This window comes from Petromyzon marinus, chromosome 63 (genome assembly GCF_048934315.1).
Source record: "Petromyzon marinus isolate PM22_M1 ecotype Great Lakes invasive population chromosome 63, UKy_Petmar_22M1.pri1.0, whole genome shotgun sequence".
Taxonomy (NCBI): domain Eukaryota; kingdom Metazoa; phylum Chordata; class Hyperoartia; order Petromyzontiformes; family Petromyzontidae; genus Petromyzon; species Petromyzon marinus.
The window spans coordinates 5,648,340-5,671,783 of record NC_133729.1 but is presented as its reverse complement, the minus strand read 5'-3'; the positions used below and the strand labels follow the sequence as shown (position 1 = coordinate 5,671,783).

Sequence of the window (23,444 nt, the reverse complement as noted above, 5' to 3'; positions counted from 1 at the left end):
ATCATTCCTGTATCCACCAGTCTGTTGACTCTCAACTGAAACCCCTGGCATGACCTGTGGCCACTATTGCACTCGGCGCATGTAGACGCTATTGTCATTAAATAGGTATAAATTACGTTCCACTTAAGAAAAGTGAGTTAAACAACAAATTCATAATGAAGGTATTTATCTTACGAAATTCTATTGAATAAAAACTAAGCAATTTAGGTATATCCAGTTTCTGATTTGAAGTTAAAACAACACATTTCTGTGTATTTGCCTTTGCATAGCTGAGAAAATTTAAACTCAAGCTGGTTTCCGCCGGGGCTGTCGTACCTGTAACAGCCGGTGTCCCTTGGAGTGACGTTGTACAGGAGCCTGACGTAGTGTTCTCACCTAGATAAGACTTGCTCAGTTACCCTCGTCAAACTGCTAGCCTGGCTGTCTGGCTCAACGTGCGGTGCCGGTGCCCGGTCACTACAAATGGCGGGCCTGTCTAGTGGAATACTGTGCACCCGTATGGACTCAATTATCTCACCCCAAATTGGTGGACATTAAGATAAATGTTACGGTAAGAACCATCTCAGGAGCAATAAGGACTGTAAGAGCCATAAGACAAAGTGAGGGTATTATTTCTGTATATAGATTTGATGTACATTTGTTGATGGACTGGTTATATACTCTTTGGTTCTATTCCGTAAAGTCACGTTAAAGTATAAAACAAAAAAATAGAAAAAAATCACGACGTTTCGGCCACAACACAAGTGGCCTTCATCAGGTGAAGGGACCAGACTGTCTCGAGAACAGCGCTGGAGTGAACACAGCCAAGCTCAGACCGCAACCTTTAAGCTTGTGTGAGAGGAATTAAGGTGCCCTGACAAAGGAATTAGCATAAAAATTAGCATTTAATTGGCGGACTTAGCATGATTAACGGGGGGAGGGGGAGTTTACCTATTGATGGTGTGAAAAGGGAATTTATAAGAGCTGCGAAAGTTTGGAGTACCACTAGAAAAATATACTGTACCATTTAAATTAGTTTAATGTTTAGGTCGATTTAGAACATCTTTCCGATGGTTGCTTAATTTGAAACCATCTTCTCGGTTGAAATTGTGTCTGTGTTTGTAGATCTGAATTGCCTCGTGAACAAATCTCTGATAAAAACCCGTGGGTTTGCAAAGAACCCTGGTATCGGAGAAAATTATATCGTGATCACCCACAGCGTTGTAACAGTGATCAGCCACGGCAGAAGAATTCGTTTTGCCGTGTTTCAAATCTGAGTTGTGCTCGCGAATTCGGTCAGAGACATGTCGCTTTGTCTCACCGATATAGCAATCACCGCAGATACAACTCAATTTGTAAACCCCGGGGTACTGTAAGTCAGGAATGACATCCTTCACGGATGGGATCAGATCACGAATTTTGTGTACTGTATTGAACCGGACCTGGATCTTGTGTTTGTTTAGAATTTTGGAAATCTTTTTAGTAACGCCTGCTATATATGGTAGTGTGATGGTTTTGACCGGAGTATCAAGTGGTTGTTTCTGTATGGAGGGAGAAACAGCTTGGCGGATGGTACGGTCAGAGTAACCATTCCTTTTGAGGGCCAGGTGTACATGTTTTAATTCACTGGTCAGGTGGTGTTGGTCCGAAATGCAATGAGCCCTATGGTATAAAGTTTTGATGAGAGAATTCTTTTGGGCTGGGTGGTGGTGGGAATCAGGTTTCAAGCAGGAATCTGTTTGGGTGGGTTTTCTGTAGACAGAATGCTCCAATGAGCCATCATGTCTCCTCTCAAACAGAACATCTAAGAATGGTAGCTTGCCATCTTTCTCCACTTCCATGGTGAATTTGATGGCGGGATGTCTGGAATTAATGTGGTGTAGGAAAAGGTTCAGAGCTGGGAGGCCATGTGGCCAAATGACGAAAGTGTCATCCACATATCTCTTCCACAGAGAAGGTCTGAGGGTGGAAGTCTGGATGGCGTCTGATTCAAATTTCTCCATGAAAATATTGGCTATCACTGGTGACAAGGGGGATCCCATGGGGGTACCCTCATTTTGTTTGTAGAAGGAGCCATTCCAAGTAAAGTAGGTATTGTTGAGGCAGTGCCTAACCAGTGCAGGTGTGTCGGGGCTAGTCCATGTTGGACCAAATTTTCAATTATTTCAATGGTATCAGGTACTGGGACCTTGGTGAACAAAGAGACCACATCGAAGCTGACAAGGATATCGTCAGGGGACAGTACAACGTCTTTGACAATAGAGACCAATTGGGCTGAGTTAAGTACTGCTGAGGCGGTCTTGCCAGTGAAAGGCAGCAAGGTATCTGACAGAAAACGGGCTAGTCTATAGGTAGGGGAGTTGATCGTGTATACGATGGGTCGTAGTGGGGTGCCTTCTTTATGAATCTTGGGAAGACCATAGAATCTAGGGGGTCTTGCAGCAGAAGGTTTTAGGGAGGGACGTTTAGTTGGGTCGATTAGGGAGGTCGAACTTGTGATGATCTTGTTGGTTTTTATCGCTAGGCTATTGGTAGGGTCATTTTTTTATTTTTGAGTAACTTCCATCGTTGAGCAGATTCTAATTTTGTTGTTGTATGAATCTTTATCCATAATAACAGTAGCGTTGCCTTTATCGGCTGAGAGGATGACTATATCACTTCTGTTTTTTAAATTCGCGAGTTCAGAGCGTTCATTTTTGCTGATGTTACTAATGGGTTTCTTAGCATTCTTAGGAATAGTGGCTATATTTCGATTTAAAGCTTTCGTGACTGCAATGATTCATCTTCTTTGGTTCTTTCGGTAAAGTCACGTAGAATGAGAATAAAATAATAAATTGATAAAATAAAATAACACAATAATATTCTCACGACGTTTCGGCCACAACACAAGCGGCCTTCATCAGGTGAAGGGACGAGACTGTCTGGTAGGACAGCGCTGGAGTGAAAGAGCCACGTTCAGATCACGACATTTAAGCTGTGTGAGAGGAAACAAAGCGCCTTGACAAAAGAATTAGCATATAATTTAGCATTGAAATGGCTGAGTGATTAGCTTGTGACTGGTCAAAGAAATAGCTATGTTAAAAGTTAAAGCATACACATCCGCAGAGGCACCCCTTGATAAAGGAATTAGCATAGAATTTAGCATTGAAATAGCTAAGTTAAAGCATACACATCCGCAGAGGCACCCCTTGACAAAGGAATTAGCATAGAATTTAGCATTGAAATAGCTGAGTCATTAGCTTGTAACTGGTCACAGAAATAGCTACGTTAAAGTCAGAGCATACACATTCACCGAGACACTTAGTACAAATCAAACAGGAGAATTTAGCATTGAAATAACTAGGCGAATTTAGCATTGAAATAACTGAATGATTAGCTAGTGACTGGTCACAGAAATGACTATGTTGAAGTCAAGGCCTACACATCTGAGCTATTCACAGTACTATATAGTAAACCAATTAAAAAAAAACTAAGATATAAATTACCTTAATGTTATCAATAAACTCTATATTCTCCAATCAGCTAAGCTACCAACAATACGTCGTTATATATCACAATGCTATATGGCGAAAAAATGGGTGGATTCTTACCCTCAACTTTAGCACCACGGATAGCTACGGACCCCGTTCAGACGGACGAGTTCATCCATGGTCGGAACAGAGGAGGGGGAGAGGGACAGCTGCGAGGCGCGATTATACTCCATGTTGTAAACCATACCATTAACCGTGGTGTGAGAGGTATTAAGAGTCAATGCTGGCGAAAGAGCTGCGGTCTGAAGGTCATCGTAAAATACAATTAATTAAGAACAGAAATGGTTTAAAACATCTTTCCAATGGTTACTAAGCCAGAATCCATCTTCTCGGTTGAAATTGTCTCTGTGCTTGTATATGTGAATGGCCTCATGAATGAATCTCTCATGGTAGCCGGTTGGTTTGCAAAGAACCTCCGTCTTGGAGAAGTCAATGTCATGTGAGCCCACTGAATTATAACAGTGATCTGCCACGGCAGAGGAGTTCGTCCTACCGTGTTTCAAGTCTGCTTTGTGTTCGCGGATGCGGTCCGAGATATGTCTTTTGGTTTCTCCAATGTAGCTACTACCACAGAGGCACTTTAGTTTGTAAACACCCGGGTACTGTATGTCTGGAACAGCATCTTTTACAGATGGAACTAAATCACGGATTTTATGTACTGTGTTGAATCGGACCTGGATCTTGTGTTTGTTCAGGATTTTGGAGATCTTTTTAGTGACCCCTGCAATGTAGGGTAAGGTGATGGTTTTGAGTGGCTCCACAAGAGGATCCTTCTTCATGACTGGAGTGACGGCTTTGCGGATTGTGTTGTCGGAGTAGCCATTAGCCCTGAGAGCCTGGTGTACGTGCTTGAGTTCACTGGTAATGTGTTCCTGGTCGGAAATGCATTGGGCTCTATGGTATAGAGTCTTGATGAGGGAGTTCTTCTGGGATGGATGGTGGTGGGAATCCGGTTTCAAGTAAGCATCTGTATGGGTAGCTTTCCTGTAGACAGAGTGGCTCATTGAACCATCATGTCTTCTTTTAATTAAGACATCCAAAAAGGGTAGTTTGCCATCTTTTTCGACCTCCATGGTAAATCTGATGGCTGGGTGTATGGAATTGATGTGGTCGCGGAATTGTGGCTATTTCAGCTCTCGCAACGTCTGCTTGGATGTGTCCTACGCCTTTGAGGGCTACATCGACCTGAGAGATGATATCATCTAGTGGTATGTGTTTTGGGGTGACAGCAAAATTCAGTCCCCTAGCCAGTACTGTTTTCAGATTGTCCGAAATCGGGGTGCTACTCTGATTAATGACGATTTTGTTAACATCTAGTTTTGTTATATGTGGAACTGGGTTCTTCTTTGATAGGTGGTTGAATTTAGAAATCAGGTTAGCTTTACATTTGACTGACAGTGAATCAGCAGAAGAAGCAGTCATGTTGTCTACGTGATTCCAATCAGAAGGTGACATTTTTTGTGTTAACATTAAATTAGCTTGTAGGAGAGTCCTGTCTAAAGTATCGAGTTCAAATCGGAGTAGCCTTATCCTCTCTGACATTAAAGATAGGCTGGCCTTAAACAGAATCTGGTTAGAATTCGGAGAAGATACAGCAGCAGAAGTGAGTGTGAAAGCGATGGGTATTACCTTGTGTAAGCAACCATTGGAAAGATGTTCTAAATCGAACTAAACATTAAACAAATTTGAATGGTACAGTATTTTTTTCAAGTAGTGGTACCCAAAACTTTCACAGCTCTTATAAATTCCCTTTTCACACCATCAATAGGTAAACTCCCCCCCCCCCCCCCCCCCCGCGCCAAACGGCAAGTCCACCGGCACGTACACCACCTCTTTTCTAAAATCGGCCAATCAAATACTAATTTTTATGCTAATTCCTTTGTCAGGACACCTTGTTTGCTCGCACACAGCTTAAAGGTCCGCGGTCTGAGCGTGGCTGTGTTTCACTCCAACGCTGTCCTCGAGACAGCCTGATCCCTTCACCTGATGAAGGACGCTTTGTGTTGTGGCCGAAACGTCGTGATTTTTGTTGTTTTATTTTTTACCTACGTGACTTTATCGAATAGAACCAAAGAGGATGGATCCTTGCAGTCACGAAAGCTTTAAATCTAGAATGGAAGCTCTACGTCCTACGAGGCATCAACACGCGGTCGGGGACCTGAGTGAGGGTCTGACCCTTCATCGCTGTAACTCCTACGTATAGAGTAGTTAGCTGGGTGGTCACCAGCCTAGGCTGCATCTGATGAAGGGGCAGTTACCCCTTTGTGTTAACGGGTTGATGTTACAAGAAAAGTGTTTCCTCTAAAGAACAACGTCTGCGACTCAGTTGGACTCACCACACAAGTAAGCCCTGTGTTTTAGTTTAATAGGAAAATAAAGAGGGAGATTGAAGGAAGGAAACCAAGGTACAGATAAGTGGTAAGGATATTCCAGTAAAGTGAAAAAAGATTTACCAAACAAAATTTTAGCAAATGCAATGTTAAGTAGGAATAAAGAGGGCAATTCTAAGGCTATGGGTGGGAGTCGGAGGAAAGAAGTGTTACTTTCCGAAACTGGTGGATTTGTTTGAGAGGACGTTTAAGATGAAGACTGCCCAGTGATGGTCTCTCTGGATATTAAGGGAGGATAGATTTGAATTAATGTACAGAGTTCTATGGTAGGCGGTAGATGATGTCACAAAAATGAAATGTGGGCAGGATTGTGGCTACAACTAGAAATTAAGGCGATGTCGAGGTGTAATACAGCGTCTGTTTCGGTATAAGTAAACATTATTTTGTTATTATCTTGTTGGCCATGCGGTCCATGTGTGTCCTAAAAGACAGTCTTAAGTGACGAATAATGCCGAGATATATAAAGCTGTTAACCTTCTCAATAACTTGTCAGTGCAGAAGAACAATATGCATAGGTGACGAGACAAGTTTGGGGTAGCTGGAGAATTATGTAATTTTTCGGCATTAACTCCTCCTGTAGATGCTGATTTAACTCCTCCATGGAATTGTCGGGGGCAATCAAGGGCTGTAGAGTATTTAGCCAATTCCAGTAATATGTGCTGGAAACATGGGAGGAAATTTCGTTCTCTGAGAATACCCAAAAAACGAGAGGACATTGATGAGGGCTCCAAAAATATAGATTCAACCAAAAGGCAGTCCTAATGGCCGATCCACAAATACGATGGATACGTCACAGCGTTACATTCAGCTATTCCTGACGCCATTAACTGGCTTGATCACCTGAATGTGAAATTGTAGTTGTTGCTCTGCATGTACATCAGCCACACGAAAGAAGAAGATTGCTGTTTTGCTATATCCCAGCTGCTCTGCAATCTGTGGCCTGATGCACTGACGGTCAATCATTCAAACACAAACCAAGTTCAGCCCTGCCGAGCTTGCAAGATGCGCCAAGATTGGACACAAATAAATACGTTTAATTAGATGTTGGATGGAGTATAATCATTCACGCATACAATTTCAACACTTTCATTAAAAGTAATAAAAGTGATTCCACAGCGCATATTATTATAATCTAATCAAATAACCTAATTACTATGACCTTGCAGGCTGTTCTCATCCACCTCAATACAAGCTATTGTACGCTCCTTCATTGACGAGAAATGCGTGCATACTAGACTCATGTAATTGCATTGCAATCGAAACACAATAAGTGGCTCGAAAGTTAATTGAACAGCGTGCCACTGCGACCAATCAGAGGGAACGCTTAGCGATTATAAATGGCCGAACAAGACACCCACTCAGGTTATCTCGCGTGAGCATTAAGATGGCGGTTTTTCTTCGATGGGTCGTGGTGCTCTGTGCTGTGGGTGTTTTGTCTGCGGATTCTGGGTTCGTGGGTGAGGATTTCGCACTTTGCTCACTGCATAGTCTCTCACTTGGAAAAAAAATCGTTGAAGGTTCCATAGAGCTCCATGGGGAAACTCGTATGCAGTGCCGGATTGAATTGTTTTTATCTGGTCATTACGCTTTTTGTTTAGTCACAAAAGCATCATTGAGAATCGCGTCGCCTTTTTGCGTATTGACTGGCAATCTTCACACTAGGATGGATTTCGTGTGTGAACCCATTTGAGTAAAATTAAACGTCACCCATCGTAAATTTCACCATTTGTGAGTTTTCCGACGTAACCTCCTGCCATCGGCAGTTTTTTGGTGGACCTTTTTAGCGTTAGAATGTTTAACCAATACCGATTTGTATGTTGAGCAGAACAATTTCGAGCTTGGTGTGCTGTAAGGTAGGGGTAAGCAACTCTCATTCCATCTGTATTCCTTTGAACTTCCATCTGACTTTAGAATGAACTTGGTTTTTTATTTAAATTAAATAACTTTCAGTTACATTTCTTGGTTAGCAAAATGGGAGAAGTTTGGTCGTGACCTAGTGTGTCAAGCAAGCGTAATGACTAAACCGAAGATGCGCTGTTGCGCGAGTGTACGAGCTGTTTCTAATCTTATTTTGATGGGACATTAACTTCCCTTTGTGACGTTCTTCTCTTAAAGGACATCGAGCTGCTAATCGTGGCATGAGGGCGATCGATGATGAGGAATTGCCCCCATCTACGATCCCAGCAGGTATATTCAATGCTTTGCACGTAAACATGACTGCCACTACAGTCCTCACACTTCTGATGCCTTGGACCATATCTGCACCGTAGGGTTTGTTGCGTCGTTTATTGCGTTCAATTGTGCAACTGCTGAAGTTTTCCAAAGGTGGTGTTGAAATGATGTGCTTGGAGGGTGCAGGCGACAAGCAGGTTTGTATATTGGTAATATTCATTGCAGTCTAATTAACCACTTCAGGGCGCGGCCATAAAAGTATTGGCTGCTCTAATGTAGTTAAAGCTGTAGGTGGTTGAACCCATGCAATGTTTATTGGGTGCAGTATTTCGTGTACGAGACCTGCTCTGCTTAATGTAATGCACCAGCTCAAGAACGGACTAGTCCTTGAAACCACAGCACCAACCAGTTGGAAAAAATAACCAACATTCAATGCACTGGCATTGGCTCCAATTATTTCGGCCTGCGCTAATGGTTATGGGTCTCATTTCAGAAATGTTTAAATGCCGCGCTTTGTTCTTCCTAATGAGTATTTTGCGATCTATTAGACCCACTTTGTATATCCATATGTGCTGCGAACTTTTGTGACGCTGATGTCCTGGGTCTCCTAATGGACTGGTGTACAGGTGTCACCTACGAGGTGCAGTGCGTCAATGAGAGGATGTCTGCCAAGATCGCGAAAAGCGTCCTGCTGGGCTACGGCGCTTCTGATCTCGTCATGAACTCTGCAACTTCTGCATGCAAATTGTCGGAAACTGGACCGTACATCACGTTCAACATCTCGCTCGGAGAATGTGGCACCTTCTTTGAGGTCTCTAATATCAAACTTTTTCCCAAGTGCTTTTTCTTAACTGCCTGCTTTTTAAAAACAAATCTAATGTGCCTTGTATCTTCCCCACTACAGGAAACGAGCACAGACCTCGTCTTCTCTCAAACGATTTCTCTGCCCAGTACCACGTTTGGCATCATCACCTACGACTTCGTGTACATCATGGTCAATGCAATGTATGTAACCAAAAGCCATGCTTGACACGTACGGTCTCGCAGTCTTCTGAACTGCGTTCTTGCCATTCCACGTAATGGCGTGACCAAGCCTGCCGTGACGACCCTTCCGTTCATTTCCTGGATATTGTCCTGATTGGCATGTCTCCAAATTAAAGATCTAATCCAAAAGCTAAATTTGTCATTCGTTTCACAACTTGCTGCCGAACTGAAAAACATTATTATTGGTACTTATTCACGTAATCCATTTGGTCACGCGAACAAGTACTTGATGTGCCATAATTTGAACTGAAATCTACTATTGTAATGATAGGATTTAATGTGTTCAGACCTCAACACTGATGCTCTTCCCTTTATCCCCTTTTTATAATAGCTGCAAGATTCCGAGGACAAAGCTCTTGTCTTCTTCGGCACTCCAGCCCAACAGCACAAAGGTTGTGCTCAACCAGACCGTCTATGCTGAACTGGAACTGAAGATGGATTTCTACAAAAGCTTTACGTTCCTGGCGCCATTCCTGCCCACCGACTACCCCCTAGTGGTGCAGCTGCGTCAAACCCTCTATCTCCAGATGTCCCTCAAGACTGGCCTCGGCCTTACCCTGTTCACCATCGACCTCTATGCAACTCCCACCAGTGACCCCCTTGATCCGCGGAAATACTATCTCGTGAAAGAGGGGTGCGTAGCTTTTCTGTTCCCTAGTGCCTGACTCTGGTTTGAATGTACTCGAGCCTACCACCTGTTTAATCTGTGGCCCTTCTCTCTCCAGCTGTGTGCGTGACAGCACCGTGAACGTCACCGTCACCGCCACTGCCCGCCGCTTCACCTTCCCAGCCTTCGCCTTCACTGCTCAAGATACTAAATACGTGAGCTCAACGTCCCACCATGCTAAAAGCGATCACGAGTTTTACGTGGCAGGGTCTAGCCTTGGCGACACTTAGCCTTGCAACTTGCTCGCATTTGCGCCAAATTTAGGACTTGTGTTCTGGAATGGGTTTTTCCTCTTTAATCTACAATTGTATTAACGTCCACTGGCCAAACGGGTCCTCGTGGTGAAACATTGCTTACTGATGATTTAATTGCCCATGGTTAAACCTGGCAGGAATCTTTGTCTCTGGGGCATTCATATCCCCTTCACTTGCAAATGCCTTTTTTTTTTAACCTCCCTATTTTCATTATGCTCTCCAGGTGTACGTCCACGCTGCAGTGATAGCTTGCAAGGCTTCTTTGACTGCCTCTCGCTGCCAGCAAGGATGTCTGGCCAGGAAGAGGAGGAGCAGCTTGGGAACCGTGGATACCCCGGTCTACATCTTCACCAGAGGACCCTTTGTCTACAGCGAGGATGCCGCCCTATCCCGCTGTGCGTTGCCCTATCAGTAGCGTCGTGCTGGTTTTCAAAGCAACATGATAATGATTTGCACTTGCTTTAGGCCAGGTCTCAATACTCTAGGCCCTCTAACCAAAGTAAATCCAGCAGGCTAGACTTAATTCCTCGTGCATATTTTGTCAATGATTTCCCAATTTTAAATGCATCCTTGTGTGTTCTAATTGTAAAATGTATTTCTGACATCGCCTTACCTGCTGCCCCATCTATTGCCTCCCTTACAGTGGAGATCCTGAACTACCCTGGTGTGGTGGCCATTGCAGCTGTTGCTTCCATCATCCTCGTGGGCTTGGGCTTTGCTTCGAAGAGGATGCTGGCTAAGAAGTGATGCAGATGTTTAACATGTATGCACGGCAGGGAATAAAGCAAGGATTCAGATGAATATATTGGCATGAATGGTGCTCATTGCACAACGGCTCCACCTCGTAGCTTTGAATGCTTGTCTCCTGGGTAAAAACTGAAATAAACATTGCCTTGAAAGATTCTGTTTGAGTTGAAGATCTTAATGCAAGCAGCTCCGTTACTTGCCGCTCGCGCGTCTGTTCGTGTTTAAAAAGAAGCTGCTGCCCCCCTCCCACGACGAGGGTCTCCCTGGAAAATATAAGGCAATGCAATTTACAACAATTTGCTACTAATGGATCGAGCATATCTTGGTACAAGACTCGCTATAACGCAACATTAGGACTGGAAAGGTTAATTGGACTATACTGGTTCTCTGCAAGTCATTTTAAAGAACACTGGACAAGTGAGTATAGGTAGGGCATTATAACAAACGCTGTCTGACATCCGAGCTTCCTCCAAAACCCCACTTATTCTCAAAGCTGAACCTTGTGCTCCCCACTCTTATTCCCGGCCCCCAAATCCACATGGTCACCCATCAATCTAATTTAATTTCCATCGTGTATTCTACGCCTTTACCACCACATTTTACATTAACTTTCACCCTTCTTTCTTGCTTGCCCATTTTATACCATATAGTAACCTAGTAAAGGTGATGTATGAGTGTAAGATGAGATATCAAAAGTGCACAACTACGATTAATCTTTATAGAACCAAACTCTCCATTGTCTGTGCTAATGACGGTTGATAACCAAAAAAAAGTGTGGATTGTGGATGTATTCCAAAACTAACTAATACCGGTGTAATGACGATTTCCACGCGTCTCTTGATGGCACTTCATTTAAGACCCGTTCACTTGACCTGACTGCAAGGGCCCAAAGTCTCCTGCGCATCTCCCTTGTAGACCAACTGAGGCTACACCCCTTAACGATCCGTCTTGCTGACAGGACGCTTGCTCCACCTGCAGACTATCGTCCTCGATCATTCCTGTATCCACCGGTCCGTTCACTCTCAACTGAATCCCCTGGCATGACCTTCTGTGACCCCTAGTGCACTCGGTGCATGTAGGCTCTATTGTAATTAAATAGGTATAAATTACGTTTCACTTAAAAGTGAGTTCAACATATTCGTAATAAAGGTATTAATCTTTTCTTACGAAATTCTAATGAATAAAAACTAAGTAATTTAGGTATGATATCCAGTTTCTGATTTGAAGTAAAAACAACACATTGCTGTTTCTTTGCCTTTGCATAGCTGAGACAATTTAAACTCAAGCTGGTTCCCGCCGGGGCTGTCGTACCTGTAGCAGCCGGTGTCCCTTGGAGTGACGTTGTACAGGAGCCTGACGTGGTGTTCTTACCTAGATAAGACTTGCTAAGTTACCCTCGTCAAACTACTGGCCTGGCTGGCTGGCTCAACGTGCGGTGCCGGTGCCCGGTCACTACAAATGGAGGGCCTGTCTCTAGTGGAATACTGTGCACCCGTATGGACTCGAATAGCTAACCCCAAATTTGTGGACATTAAGATAAATGTCACCGTGAAAACTATCTCAGGAGCAATGGGGACTGTAAAAGCCATACGACAGAAATTGAGTGTATCATTTCTGTATATAGATTTGAAGTACATTTGTTGATGGACTGGTTATGAATAGATTTGGAATATACCAACTGTGTAGAAACCCCCCTGTGGTTAGACGCTCCGTTGGTTGAACCCATGACATCACTTCCGGTTTTTACAGTATAAACGGGGAGCTACGAGAAGAGCTAATGGGGAGCGAGTGGATAGACTTTTAACCGTGCGACAGGGTGACACAGTACGTGCGACAGGGTGACACTACGTGCGACCGGGTGACACAGTACGTGCTACAGGGTGACACAGTACGTGCGACAGGGTGACACAGTACGTGCGACAGGGTGACACTACGTGCGACAGGGTGATGCAGTATGTGAACAGGTGAAGATAACTTTTGAAAACGCTCGTTTTTGTGCAACTAAGAAATAAATAAACAGTTTGATTTAAGACAACTCAAACACGCGTCAGACTTATTGCTCCCACAGCTTAAGGGCGTAGCTTATTTTCTGGTACAAGAAAGCTGCGCCTACAAGGAAACCCCACGACCATGGCTGCCTGTGCTGTGCAACATCCCCCCCGCCAAATATTCGCGGCCAAGATGCTAGACAAACTACACGTGGCACTAGCGTTACACTTTCATGTCGACATTTTCCAGCGACCAACCGTGTGCATGAAGTCCCGACACCCAGTGTCGGCAAAACCACAGTCCGAAGAGTGGAGTATGTGCGATACCCGCACTGTCTGGAGCAGTGGTTCTTAACCTTGTTGGAGGTACCGAACCCCACCAGTTTCATATGCGCATTCACCGAACCCCTCTTTAGTGAAAATTAAAACGTGATTTTTTTCAAATTCAAGACATAGATATGTTTTTTACTGGTACACAAAATGAGCCGTGCATGAACATTACCTTGTTCAAAGAATAAAACCAACACAATGCATAAACTCACAACAAATTACATACCTGGAAATCAATGTGACTTCTGCTGTTGCCTTTGAGAGATCAGTTCAGATATGCGTGGCTTCACCTTGGCAAGTGCCACTCTCATGTCATTTTCACAGCAAAGTCTGTTCCTTTTCTTCGTTTTTATGTCCAGCATCCTCGAAAAGGATTGCTCACAAAGATATGTTGTGACAAATGGTATTAAAAAAATCCAGGGCTTTCTTAGCAATAACTGGATACTTGTTCATTTGTCGACACCAAAACGTTGAGAGCGTTGTTCTGAAGAGTTGCTGTTGAACCTGGCTCTGCTGAATTTCAATGATTTCGTCGAGGAATTCATCATTGACATCTGCTGTTTGAACAGCAAACGTGAACGGCTGTCTCACCCATGCTGGATATGACTCTCTTGTAGGGAAATATCCGTCGAGAGAATTTGCAAGCTCATCTAAGTGCGTGGCAATTGTTTGCTTCAGTTCCGTGGATACAGAAATATCTCCGATTCCAGACACATCTTCGATCTTACTTGCACAGTCGTCGAGAAGCGGGAAGTTTGCGAAGTTATTGTTCTCTGTTCGTCGTTTCCATAACGGTAGCTTTTTTTGAAAAGCCTTCAGGTGTTCTTCCGCTTCCATGATATTGACTCCACCACCCTGCATCTGCTGATTGAGATGATTGAGAGCTGCGAATATATCAGCCATGTACGCTAAAATGAGAATGAACTCAGGATTTTTGAAGCAATCTGCATGGCAGTGTTGGTGCTCTTGCAAAAACAGGGCTAATTCCACACGCATGGCAAAAACACGATTCAGCACCTGTCCCCGGGATAACCACCGAATATTAGAATGGAGCAGAAGTACCTCAAATTCAGAGCCCATTTCTTTACACAGCTCACTGAAGATGCGGTGCCTCAGAGCACTTTTTCGCACATAGTTCACACATTCCACCACAGTTTTTAATACTTCTGCCATTTTTGGAGGTAAGGTTTTTGTTGCCAACGCATGCCTGTGCAGAATACAATGCGTCACAATGATGTGTGGTGCATCGGCCTTTACTAGCGCACCAAAACCAGACTTTCTTCCCAGCATGACTGGAGCTCCGTCCGTACAAACTGCAGAAACCATATCCCATGAAAGATTGTTGTCTCTGAAGAAGTCATCCACAAGCTTCTTCACATCGGCTGCCTTCGTTGTTGTAAGAGGCTTACAAAATAAAAACTCTTCTTTTATCATGTCGTCTTTCACATAGCGTACAAAAACAGCAAGCTGGCTTAGATCAGAAACGTCTGTGGTTTCGTCGAGTTGAAGGCTGAATTTTGCCGGGCTTGAAATCAGATCCGCGACTACTTGAGCCAAGATGTCTTTACTCATGTCTTCTATTCTGTCACTGACGGTGTCATTTGAAAGGGGAATTTGGGATAATTTACCTTTGGCCGCTGTTCCGAGTATCAGATTCGCCATCTTTAATGCAGCTGGTTTCACAAGTGTTTCACCAATGGTGTGTGGCTTGCCCTGCTTTGCGATCAGGTAAGCAACTTCGTACGATGCTGTCAGGATCGGTTTGTTAACAGGTACAAATCCAAGAGCAGGCAGAGTGGCCCTTTCATCGAATCTGGCTCTCTTCACCCTGAATTCAGCAAGTGTTGTGTTCTTGTATTCCCCGTCTCCATGGAGCTTCAAAAAGTGTTCCTTTAGTTTTGCCGGTGCAAGACTAGAGTTGCTCAACTTGGCGTTGCAAATCATGCAGATAGGACGCTCACTCCCATCACGTTCCGTGATACATGAGAATCCATGTTGTACATATTCGTCCGACCACTTTCTTCTTTTGCCCGACATAGTTAGTATGGATAAAATATTAAAGAAATCACACGACGTACGACAACAACAGTCACACATTGACTACTGTGTACGCACTAAATTCCCCGCAGCGCTGATTGGCCAAGCAGTGTAGCATGATCATCTGCAGCCAGTGATGGCCAAGCGGGCCGTGTGTGTCATCACAAATTTACACAATAATTCAAGTGTGTCCGGACCTCCGTGGCGGGGGCTCTGCCGAACCCCTGAGATCGACTCACCGAACCCCTAGGGTTCGATCGAACCCAGGTTAAGAACCACTGGTCTGGAGTGACGAATGGAGAGCCGTTAAAGTGCCGAACAAAAACCTCAAGTGGTCCATCCGTCCAGATGCCTGGTTTCGACCTCTTACGGCACCAATGGGTGGAGTTAAACCGCTTGCGGTGTGACCAGGGTGTTTGTGCCGCTTCCGAAATTCGATGGGGCCTATGTGACAGGTCACCGTGTGAATGCGGGGAGCAGGACACCATGGCGCACATTATTTTCGGGTGTGAAGTGCGTCAGTGCAGAGTGGTTGCCCCACACGTGCTAGAGGAGGAGGAGGCTGCAGAGTGGCTGTGTGGCAATGTGGGCTCACGTCCACTCAATATAATGAGAGCAGGAGGCATCAGAAAAAGTTAGGTACAGATGTAAGTCAAGTTTATATTCATCTCACTGCCAAATACACATGTAAATCGAAAAAGACTGTAAACATGTGGGAGCAAGATGCGCCAGACAACTGTTAGGTTCAGGTGCAAATGTAGTGACATTGGGGATGTCACTGTAAGGGCCGTGGCGTGCAATGTCACTACATCGCGGACATCACCGGGTGGGTTGCTATGTGAGGCCGGCTCTAGCACAGCACGGCGTGCGATGCACTGTCATCGCGTACAGCCCATATGCGGGTGTAGTACCAGCCATAGCGGGGCTTGGTGAGCGCTGGGATAGCGCAGATACCACGAATAGCGTGTAGTGTGGGCTCCCACAAGGGGGAGTGGGAGAGTGTCAGCCCAGGGGCAGGGTTGCCCCGGGCCATGGCACTCTGGTTGACCTCGTGGATACATGATCCGGAGTGTCCACAGAGAGGGCCCAAGGTGGCGGGACTAGGGGGTGATCACGTGTCCGGGGAGAGCTCTCGAGAGGGATCGGGAGGGAGCTAGAAAGCTCGAGAAGGTGGGCGGGGCCAAGGGCAGAGCGGCCCCGACCCAGGAGGATATAAGGTGGGTCCCTGAGAGGGACCAGGGTCGCTGCATTCTTCAAGCTGGAGCTCCACGTCTACAAGCTGGAAGCTCTACATCCTACGAGGCATCAACACGCGGTCGGGGACCTGAGTGATGGTCTGACCCTTCATCGCTGTAACTCCTAGTTAGCTGGGTGGTCAGCAGCCTAGGCTGTATCTGATGAAGGGGCAGTTACCCCTTTGTGTTAACGGGTTGATGTTACAAGAAAAGTTTTGCCTCTAAAGAACGTCTGCGACTCAGTTGGGCTCACCACACAAGTAAGCCCTGTGTTTCAGTTTAATAGGAAAATAAAGAGGGAGATTGAAGGAAGGAAACCAAGCTACAGATAAGTGGCAAGGATATTCCAGTAAGGTGAAAAAACGATTTACCAAACTAGATTTTAGCAAATGCAATGTTAAGTAGGAATAAAGAGGGCAGTTCTAAGGCTATGGGTGGGAGTCAGAGGAAGGGAGTGTTACTTTCCGAAACTGGTGGATTTGTTTGAGAGGACATTTAAGATGAAGACTGCCCAGTGATGGCCTCTCTGGATATTAAGGGAGGACAGATTTGAGTTAATGTGCAGAGTTGTATGGTAGGCGGTAGATGATGTCACAATAATGAAATGTGGGCAGGATTGTTGGTACAACTCGAAATTTAGGCGATGTCGAGGTGTAATACAGCGTCTGTTTCGGTATAAGAAAACATTATTTTGTTATTATCTTGTCGGCCATGCGGTCCATGTGTGTCCTAAAAGACAGTCTTAAGTGACGAATAATGCCGAGATATATAAAGTTGTTCACCTCCTCAATAACTTGTCAGTCCAGAAGAACAATATGCATAGGTGGCGAGACAAGTTTGGGGCAGCCGGAGAATTACGTAATTTTTTGGCATTAACTCCTCCTGTAGATGCTGCTTTAACTCCTCCATGGAATTGTCTGGGGCCATCAAGGGCTGTAGAGTATTTAGCCAATTCCAGTAATATGTGCTGGAAACATGGGAGGAAATTTCGTTCTCTGAGAATACCCAAAAAACGAGAGGACATTGATGAGGGCTCCAAAAATATAGATTCAACCCAAAGGCAGCCCTATATATGAGCTGAGTCCATTGCTAGACCCAACGCAGAACAAACCGCACAGCATATATCGACGTAATGCCCGATCTACAAATACGATGGATACGTCACAGCGTTACACTCCGCTATTCTTGACGCCGTTAACTGGCTTGATCACCTGAATGTGAAATTGTAGTTGTTGCTCTGCATGTACATCAGCCACACGAAAGAAGAAGATTGCTGTTCTGCTATATCCCAGCTGCTCTGCAATCTGTGGCCTGATGCACTGACGGTCAATCATTCAAACACAAACCAAGTTCAGCCCTGCCGAGCTTGCAAGATGCGGCAAGATTGGACACATGTAAATACGTTTAATTATCTGTTTGATGGAGTATAATCATTCACGCATACAATTTCAACACATTCATTAAAAGTAATAAAAGTGATTCCACAGCGCATGTTATTATAATCTAATCAAATAACCGAATTACTATGACCTTGCAGGCTGTTCTCATCCACCTCAATACAAGCTATTGTACGGTCCTTCATTGACGAGAAATGCGTGCATACTAGACTTATGTAATTGCATTGCAATCGAAACACAATAAGTGGCTCGAAAGTTAATTGAACAGCGTGCCACTGCGACCAATCAGAGGGAACGCTTAGCGATTATAAATGGCCGAACAAGACACCCACTGAGGTTATCTCGCATGAGCATTAAGATGGCGGTTTTTCTTCGTTGGGTCGTGGTGCTCTGTGCTGTGGGTGTTTTGTCTGCGGATTCTGGGTTCGTGGGTGAGGATTTCGCACTGTGCTCACTGCATAGTCTCTCACTTGGAAAAAAAATCGTTGAAGGTTCCACAGAACTCCATGGGGAAACTCGTATGCAGTGCCGGATTGACTTCTTTTTGTTTTTAACTGGTCATTACGCTTTTTGCTTGGTCACAAAAGCATTGAGAATCGCGTCGCCTTTTTGCGTATTGACTGGCAATCTTCACACTAGGATGGATTTCGTGTGTGAACCCATTTGAGTAAAATTAAACGTCACCCATTGTAAATTTAACCATTTGTGAGTTTTCCGACGTAACCTCCTGCTATCGGTAGTTTTTTGGTGGACCTTTTTAGCGTTAGAATGTTTAACCAATATCGATTTGTATGTTGCGCAGAACAATTTCGAGCTTGGTGTGCTGTAAGGTAGGGGTAAGCAACTCTCATTCCCTCTGTATTTCTTTGAACTTCCATCCGACTTTAGAATGAACTGGGTTTTTTATTTAAATAAATAACTTTCAGTTACATTTCTTGGTTAGCAAAATGGGAGAAGTTTGGTCTTGACCCAGTGTGTCAAGCAAGCGTCATGACTAAACCGAAGATGTGCTGTTGCACGAGTGTGTACGAGCCGTTTCTAATCTTATTTTGATGGGACATTAACTTCCCTTTGTGTCGTTCTTCTCTTAAAGGACATCGAGCTGCTAATCGTGGCATGAGGGCGATCGATGATGAGGAATTGCCCCCATCTACGATCCCAGCAGGTATATTCAATGCTTTGCACGTAAACATGACTGCCACTAGAGTCATCACACTTCTGATGCCTTGGACCATATCTGCACCGTAGGGTTTGTTGCGTCGTTTATTGCGTTCAATTGTGCAACTGCTGAAGTTTTCCAAAGGTGGTGTTGAAATTATGTGCTTGGAGGGTGCAGGCGACAGGCAGGTGTGTATATTGGTAATATTCATTGCAGTCTAATTAACCACTTCAGGGCGTGGTCATAAAAGTATTGGCTGCTCTAATGTAGTTAAAGCTGTAGGTGGTTGAACCCATGCAATGTTTATCGGGTGCAGTATTTCGTGTACGAGACCTGCTCTGCTTAATGTAATGCACCAGCTCAAGAACGGACTAGTCCTTGAAACCACAGCACCAACCAGTTGGAAAAAAATGACCAACATTCAATGCACTGGCATTGGCTCTAATTATTTCGGCCTGCGCTAATGGTTATGGGTCTCATTTCAGAAATGTTTAAATGCCGCGCTTTGTTCTTCCTAATGAGCATTTTGCGATCTATTAGACCCACTTTGTATATCCATATGTGCTGCGAACTTTTGTGAAGCTGATGTCCTGGATTTCCTGATGGACTGATGTACAGGTGTCACCTATGAGGTGCAGTGCGTCAATGAGAGGATGTCTGCCAAGATCGCGAAAAGCGTCCTGCTGGGCTACGGCGCTTCTGATCTCGTCATGAACTCTGCAACTCCTGCATGCAAATTGTCGGAAACTGGACCGTACATTACGTTCAACATCTCGCTCGGAGAATGCGGCACCTTCTTTGAGGTCTCTAATATCAAACTTTTCCCAAGTGCTTTATCTTGAGCCTGCTTTTGTAAAACAAATCTAATGTGCCATGTATCTTCACCCCTACAGGAAACGAGCACAGACCTCATCTTCTCTCAAACGATTTCTCTGCCCAGCACCACGTTTGGCATCATCACCTACGACTTCGTGTACATCATGGTCAATGCAATGTATGTAACCAAAAGCCATGCTTGACACGTACGTTCTCGCCGTCTTCTAAACTGCGTTCTTGCCATTCCACATAATGGTGTGACCAAGCCTGTCATGGTGACCCTTATGTTAATTTCCTGGATATTGCCCTGATTGGCATGCCTTCAAATTAATGATCTTATCCAAAAGCTAAATTTGTCATTCGTTTCACAACTTGCGGCCGAACTGAAAAACAATATTATTGGTACTTATTCACTTAATCCATTCGGTCACGTGAACAAGTACTTGATGTGCCATAATTTGAACTGAACTCTACTATTGTAATGATAGGATTTAATGTGTTCAGACCTAAACACTGATGCTCTTCCCTTTATCCCCTTTTTATAATAGCTGCAAGATTCCGAGGACGAAGCTCTTGTCTTCTTTGGCACTCCAGCCCAACAGCACAAAGGTTGTGCTCAACCAGACCGTCTATGCTGAACTGGAACTGAAGATGGATTTCTACAAAAGCTTAACGTTCCTGGTGCCATACCTGCCCACCGACTACCCCCTAGTGGTGCAGCTGCGTCAAACCCTCTATCTCCAGATGTCCCTCAAGACTGGCCTCGGCCTTACCCTGTTCACCATCGACCTCTATGCAACTCCCACCAGTGACCCCCTTGATCCGCGGAAATACTATCTCGTGAAAGAGGGGTGCGTAGCTTTCTGTTTTCTAGTGCCTGACTCTGGCTTGCATGTACTCCAGCCTACCACCTGTTTAATCTGTGGCCCTTCTCTCTCCAGCTGTCTGCGTGACAGCACCGTGAACGTCACCATCACCGCCACTGCCCGCCGCTTCACCTTCCCAGCCTTCGCCTTCACTGCTCAAGATACTAAATACGTGAGCTCAACGTCCCACCATGCTAAAAGCGATCACGAGTTTTGCGTGGCAGGGTCTAGCCTTGGCGACACTTAGCCTTGCAACTTGTTCGCATTTGCGCCAAATTTAGGACTTGTGTTCTGGAATGGGTTTTTCCTCTTTAATCTACAATTGTATTAACGTCCACTGGCCAAACGGGTCCTCATGGTGAAACATTGCTTACTGATGATTGAATTGCCCCTGGTTAAACCTGGCAGGAATCTTTGTCTCTGGGGCATTCACATCCCCTTCAATTGCAAATGCCTTTTTTTAAAAACCTCCCTATTTTCATTATGCTCTGTAGGTGTACGTCCACGCTGCAATGATAGCTTGCAAGGCTTCTTTGACTGCCTCTCGCTGCCAGCAAGGATGTCTGGCCAGGAAGAGGAGGAGCAGCTTGGGAACCGTGGATACCCCGGTCTACATCTTCACCAGAGGACCCTTTGTCTACAGCGAGGATGCCGCCCTATCCCGCTGTGCGTTGCCCTATCAGTAGCGTCGTGCTGGTTTTCAAAGCAACATGATAATGATTTGCACTTGCTTTAGGCCAGGTCTCAATACTCTAGGCCCTCTAACCAAAGTAAATCCAGCAGGCTAGACTTAATTCCTCGTGCATATTTCGTCAATGATTTCCCAATTTTAAATGCATCCTTGTGTGTTCTAATTGTAAAATGTATTTCTGACATCGCCTTACCTGCTGCCCCATCTATTGCCTCCCTTACAGCGGAGATCCTGAACTACCCTGGTGTGGTGGCCATTGCAGCTGTTGCTTCCATCATCCTCGTGGGCTTGGGCTTTGCTTCGAAGAGGATGCTGGCTAAGAAGTGATGCAGATGTTTAACATGTATGCACGTCATGGAATAAAGCAAGGATTCAGATGAATATATTGGCATGAATGGTGCTCATTGCACAACGGCTCCACCTCGTAGCTTTGAATGCTTGTCTCCTGGGTAAAAACTGAAATAAACATTGCCTTGAAAGATTCTGTTTGAGTTGAAGATCTTAATGCAAGCAGCTCCGTTACTTGCCGCTCGCGCGTCTGTTCGTGTTTAAAATGAAGCTGCTGCCCCCCTCCCACGACGAGGGTCTCCCTGGAAAATATAAGGCAATGCAATTTACAACAATTTGCTACTAATGGATCGAGCATATCTTGGTACAAGACTCGCTATAACGCAACATTAGGACTGGAAAGGTTAATTGGGCTAGACTGTTCTCTGCAAGTCATTTTAAAGAACACTGGACAAGTGAGTATAGGTAGGGCATTATAACAAACGCTGTCTGACATCCGAGCTTCCTCGAAAACCCCACTTATTCTCAAAGCTGAACCTTGTGCTCCCCACTCTTATTCCCGGCCCCCAAATCCACATGATCACCCATCAATCTAATTTAATTTCCATCGTGTATTCTACGCCTTTACCACCACATTTTACATTAACTTTCACCCTTCTTTCTTGCTTGCCCATTTTATACCATATAGTAACCTAGTAAAGGTGATGTATAAGTGTAAGATGAGATATCAAAAGTGCACAACTACGATTAATCTTTATAGAACCAAACTCTCCACTGTCTGTGCTAATGACAGTTGATAACCAAAAAAGTGTGGATTGTGGATTTATTCCAAAACTAACTAATACCGGTGTAATGACGATTTCCACGCGTCTCTTGATGGCACTTCATTTAAGACCCCTTCACTTGACCTGACTGCAAGGGCCCAAAGTCTCCTGCGCATCTCCATTGTAGACCAACTGAGGCTACACCCCTTAACGATCCGTCTTGCTGACAGGACGCTTGCTCCACCTGCAGACTATCGTCCTCGATCATTCCTGTATCCACCGGTCCGTTCACTCTCAACTGAATCCCCTGGCATGACCTTCTGTGACCCCTAGTGCACTCGGTGCATGTAGGCTCTATTGTAATTAAATAGGTATAAATTACGTTTCACTTAAAAGTGAGTTCAACATATTCGTCATAAAGGTATTAATCTTTTCTTACGAAATTCTAATGAATAAAAACTAAGCAATTTAGGTATAATATCCAGTTTCTGATTTGAAGTAAAAACAACACATTTCTGTTTCTTTGCCTTTGCATAGCTGAGACAATTTAAACTCAAGCTGGTTCCCGCCGGGGCTGTCGTACCTGTAGCAGCCGGTGTCCCTTGGAGTGACGTTGTACAGGAGCCTGACGTAGTGTTCTTACCTAGATAAGACTTGCTAAATTACCCTCGTCAAACTGCTGGCCTGGCTGGCTGGCTCAACGTGCGGTGCCGGTGCCCGGTCACTACAAATGGAGGGCCTGTCTCTAGTGGAATACTGTGCACTTGTATGGACTCGAATAGCTCACCCCAAATTTGTGGACATTAAGATAAATGTCACCGTGAGAACTATCTCAGGAGCAATGGGGACTGTAAAAGCCATACGACAGAAATTGAGTGTATCATTTCTGTATATAGATTTGAAGTACATTTGTTGATGGACTGGTTATGAATAGATATGGAATATACCAACTGTGTAGAAACCCCCCTGTGGTTAGACGCTCCGTTGGTTGAACCCATGACATCACTTCCGGTTTTTACAGTATAAACGGGGAGCTACGAGAAGAGCTAATGGGGAGCGAGTGGATAGACTTTTAACCGTGCGACAGGGT

The 23,444-nt window shown here is 44.7% G+C and overlaps 3 protein-coding genes across 3 annotated transcripts in view; all 3 read left to right on the top strand.

The window, feature by feature from the left end:
• LOC116956108 (ZP domain-containing protein-like) overlaps positions 1-23,444 on the top strand; it is a 129,031-nt gene that overhangs the window by 75,540 nt on the left and 30,047 nt on the right. The window lies entirely within an intron of this gene.
• On the top strand, positions 7,259-10,938 carry LOC116956101 (CUB and zona pellucida-like domain-containing protein 1). Its single transcript, XM_076053906.1, has 8 exons — positions 7,259-7,356; positions 8,015-8,086; positions 8,698-8,882; positions 8,976-9,076; positions 9,447-9,749; positions 9,841-9,937; positions 10,260-10,431; positions 10,680-10,938. The coding sequence occupies exons 1-8, from the start codon at positions 7,284-7,286 to the stop codon at positions 10,781-10,783; spliced, it is 1,107 nt and encodes a 368-aa protein (XP_075910021.1). The 5' UTR covers positions 7,259-7,283; the 3' UTR covers positions 10,784-10,938.
• Positions 18,094-21,784, top strand: LOC142906326 (CUB and zona pellucida-like domain-containing protein 1). Its single transcript, XM_076053901.1, has 8 exons — positions 18,094-18,201; positions 18,864-18,935; positions 19,548-19,732; positions 19,823-19,923; positions 20,294-20,596; positions 20,687-20,783; positions 21,106-21,277; positions 21,526-21,784. The coding sequence occupies exons 1-8, from the start codon at positions 18,117-18,119 to the stop codon at positions 21,627-21,629; spliced, it is 1,119 nt and encodes a 372-aa protein (XP_075910016.1). The 5' UTR covers positions 18,094-18,116; the 3' UTR covers positions 21,630-21,784.

Excerpts from the sequence above, each read along its gene's own strand:
- LOC116956101 (XM_076053906.1), top strand. The coding sequence starts at position 7,284 with ATGGCGGTTTTTCTTCGATGGGTCGTGGTGCTCTGTGCTGTGGGTGTT. Across the intron at positions 7,357-8,014 it reads TGCGGATTCTGGGTTCGTGG|GACATCGAGCTGCTAATCGT; the intron begins GTGAGGATTTCG and ends CTTCTCTTAAAG. Across the intron at positions 9,077-9,446 it reads TACATCATGGTCAATGCAAT|CTGCAAGATTCCGAGGACAA; the intron begins GTATGTAACCAA and ends TTTTTATAATAG.
- LOC142906326 (XM_076053901.1), top strand. The coding sequence starts at position 18,117 with ATGAGCATTAAGATGGCGGTTTTTCTTCGTTGGGTCGTGGTGCTCTGT. Across the intron at positions 19,733-19,822 it reads AATGCGGCACCTTCTTTGAG|GAAACGAGCACAGACCTCAT; the intron begins GTCTCTAATATC and ends TCACCCCTACAG. Across the intron at positions 20,784-21,105 it reads CTGCTCAAGATACTAAATAC|GTGTACGTCCACGCTGCAAT; the intron begins GTGAGCTCAACG and ends TATGCTCTGTAG.